Genomic DNA, 2,500 nt, shown 5'->3' with positions numbered 1-2,500 from the left:
TCTACCCAAATCTGCCAAATTTGCAAAATCTGCACTTGAGACATCCATTAAAGACATTACCATGAAACAATTCCAAATTCAAAGACTGTGCACAGAGAACCAGATCGTCATCTGGTTCAAATCTGCAGCGCTTCCTTGTATGCAGTGGAATAACACCAGCTCACAACAGCTAGAAAATCTGGAACTTAGTCTAGGTTCTTAATTCATTCAGTTCTTATTTTGCTGAACATTTATCTTAGCTCGAGAGTCATACTTCCCATGATATTCTGCCGTAACTTTGTCTGGCCTGTATTTGTAATAGCATTTTTAAGACTCTAATCCTGACTGCACGCAGCCCACCTGCAGTTATCACTTTTCAGCAAACTGTATGAAATACTGTCTGCTTTCAAAATACGTTATTAGCACCAAAAGCACCACAGTCAATACCACCACATTTGGTAACACTGGCAACAACCCAGTCAGAAAGACCAAGAAAATTTAAATATTCCCTCCCTTTTCAGTCAGAAGGAAAGTACACAGGTGTGAATATAAGCACTATTTTTGCTCATGTTGTGATTTCTTTCGGGATAGATGGAGGATACAAATCTCCACACCTGCTTGTACTGCACCTTTCTAAGAAGCTACCTTCACTTAGAAGTTCCTTTCAGCAACAGAACTTAGGCTGATGGAAAAGCGTATCTTTGATGTGCTAACTGTTAAAAAGTCCTAGCTTAAAACTACCCAGGAACACACTTTTCCCATTAGATCAAAATTAACAGATAGAAACAGTTGCGGTCTAGTGGGAAAATATTAATCAAAATGCACATCATCTGCACATCATCTGCAATACGCATTATCTATCCAATAAGCAACAAGAACTCTCCCGGAATCCCCACAGTCTGTCGAGTAAACAGTTAAAGGCGATTTGTTTTCAAAAGAGGGATTGATTCATCAGATCAAATTTATTATGTAGAATCCTCATCCAAAAGTGTTATAAATTAAATTGCTATTTCTCCATTTTTCCCACAATAATCTTTGTTAAACTCATTCTTAAATGCAAAAAAAAAAAAAAAAAAAAAGTAATACACATTTTTAAAAAGCCAGTAATACTTTATCCCAAATAAGACTTTTTATATTAGAAACACTGGAAACCACAAAGTTCCGACTTTTTCTTGTGCTCTTATGAATTAATATCAAATGCATTTAGAAGAATTAGCATAAATAAATCATTTCCAGGGTTGTGACTTTGTATCCCAAGTTTCAGGTCTGAAGAAATTTTTAGAGCCAGACTGTGAATATGGTTGGATAAAGTTGTTTGGATCCAACAACAGCTACTTGAACCCTTGCCTAAAACTTCAACTGAACCTTTAGGGAAGTTCAAGAAGCTTGGATAAATACTCTGAAAAAAAAATTTCAACACTGAATACTTCTTAACTCCTTTTTCTGGTGGAGCAGAGTAGGAAATATCATTTATAATCTATTTCTGGCTGAAATGAAAACAGGAAGTAAGAAGCATCTTGTGAGAGCTTGATCTCATGAGATATTGAGACATTTTTAAGACCCAAGAGGTTTGAATAGGCACCAGAGCTTCTGGGTGCCTACTTGAACAGGTATTTTGAGCTATATATTGGTTCAGCTAAGACCAGCTGAATTTCCAGAATGAGAGGTTCTATTTTTTAACAACATGGTAATGCTCCAGCTTTGCACTGACTCTGTGTCATTAAGAGATCAGAGTTACTATTTTGAAATGAGTGAAGAACCTGCACTTACCAGTGTAGACGAATCGGCCGGGAGCACCTTTGCAGAACTGTTTGGATTTGTAGGAGAGAGTTACTTCAACAACTCCTGGAATGTGCCGTGGCGGTGTTTGAACTCTGATGGCGTGGGGTGTTATCAGCTATAAAAATCGTACAGAAAATATGCCTTAAATCAAGATGGCACTGATAAGACTGATGGCAGCCAGTTTACATAATTACAAAAATGACTTGAAATCATACTCATCATCTCAAAATCCTCCCTTCTTGCTGTCACAATGGAAGATAGGGCTTCTATGTGTGTGCGTGTGTGTTGTTTTTTGTTTTTTTTTTTTTTTCCTTAGAAAAAGGTCTGTAAATGATCCTTGGTTTTAGTTTGCAGGAAAGGCCACAGGGCATCATTCATATGAAAATTGCCTCCATATGTCTCCTTAAGGCTACTTCTAGTAATTTTAACACTAATTGTCCAATTGTACTGGGAGACCTCCTACAGCAAGTCTTCCACTAGAGGGCCGTGATGTGCCTCCAGTACATCTCCTTCTGTATAGACGATTGTCACATGCGGATTCATGGTTAAAAAGGCACTGTGAAATAAAATCTCATGATACCTCGTGTCAATAGCCTATTGACAGCTTGTTAAAATCATTCATGGAAAAATGTTACAGTTCAAAGCCCACCAATTTAGATAGCTTACCTCACTCCAGACCAACATAGTTCCAAATACGACTTGTAAGCCATCAAAGAAGTTGTCTCCGATTATGATGACA

General features: G+C 37.5%; 1 protein-coding gene across 14 annotated transcripts in view; it reads right to left on the bottom strand.

Moving 5' to 3' along the window:
* EBF3 (EBF transcription factor 3) overlaps positions 1–2,500 on the bottom strand; it is a 120,353-nt gene that overhangs the window by 35,326 nt on the left and 82,527 nt on the right. For all 14 annotated transcript variants that reach the window (XM_067000913.1, XM_067000898.1, XM_067000903.1 and 11 more), the window contains exons 9-10: positions 2,428–2,500; positions 1,750–1,876 (exon numbers count right to left, since the gene is read on the bottom strand). The exon at positions 2,428–2,500 is cut by the window's right edge. In XM_067000913.1, coding sequence (XP_066857014.1) covers positions 1,750–1,876; positions 2,428–2,500 — 200 coding nt within the window. The remainder of the gene's footprint in view (positions 1–1,749; positions 1,877–2,427) is intronic.

This window comes from Anser cygnoides, chromosome 7, assembly GCF_040182565.1.
Source record: "Anser cygnoides isolate HZ-2024a breed goose chromosome 7, Taihu_goose_T2T_genome, whole genome shotgun sequence".
NCBI lineage: Eukaryota > Metazoa > Chordata > Aves > Anseriformes > Anatidae > Anser > Anser cygnoides.
Note: the sequence above shows the minus strand (reverse complement) of the source record. Positions and strands in the feature narration are given on the sequence as shown.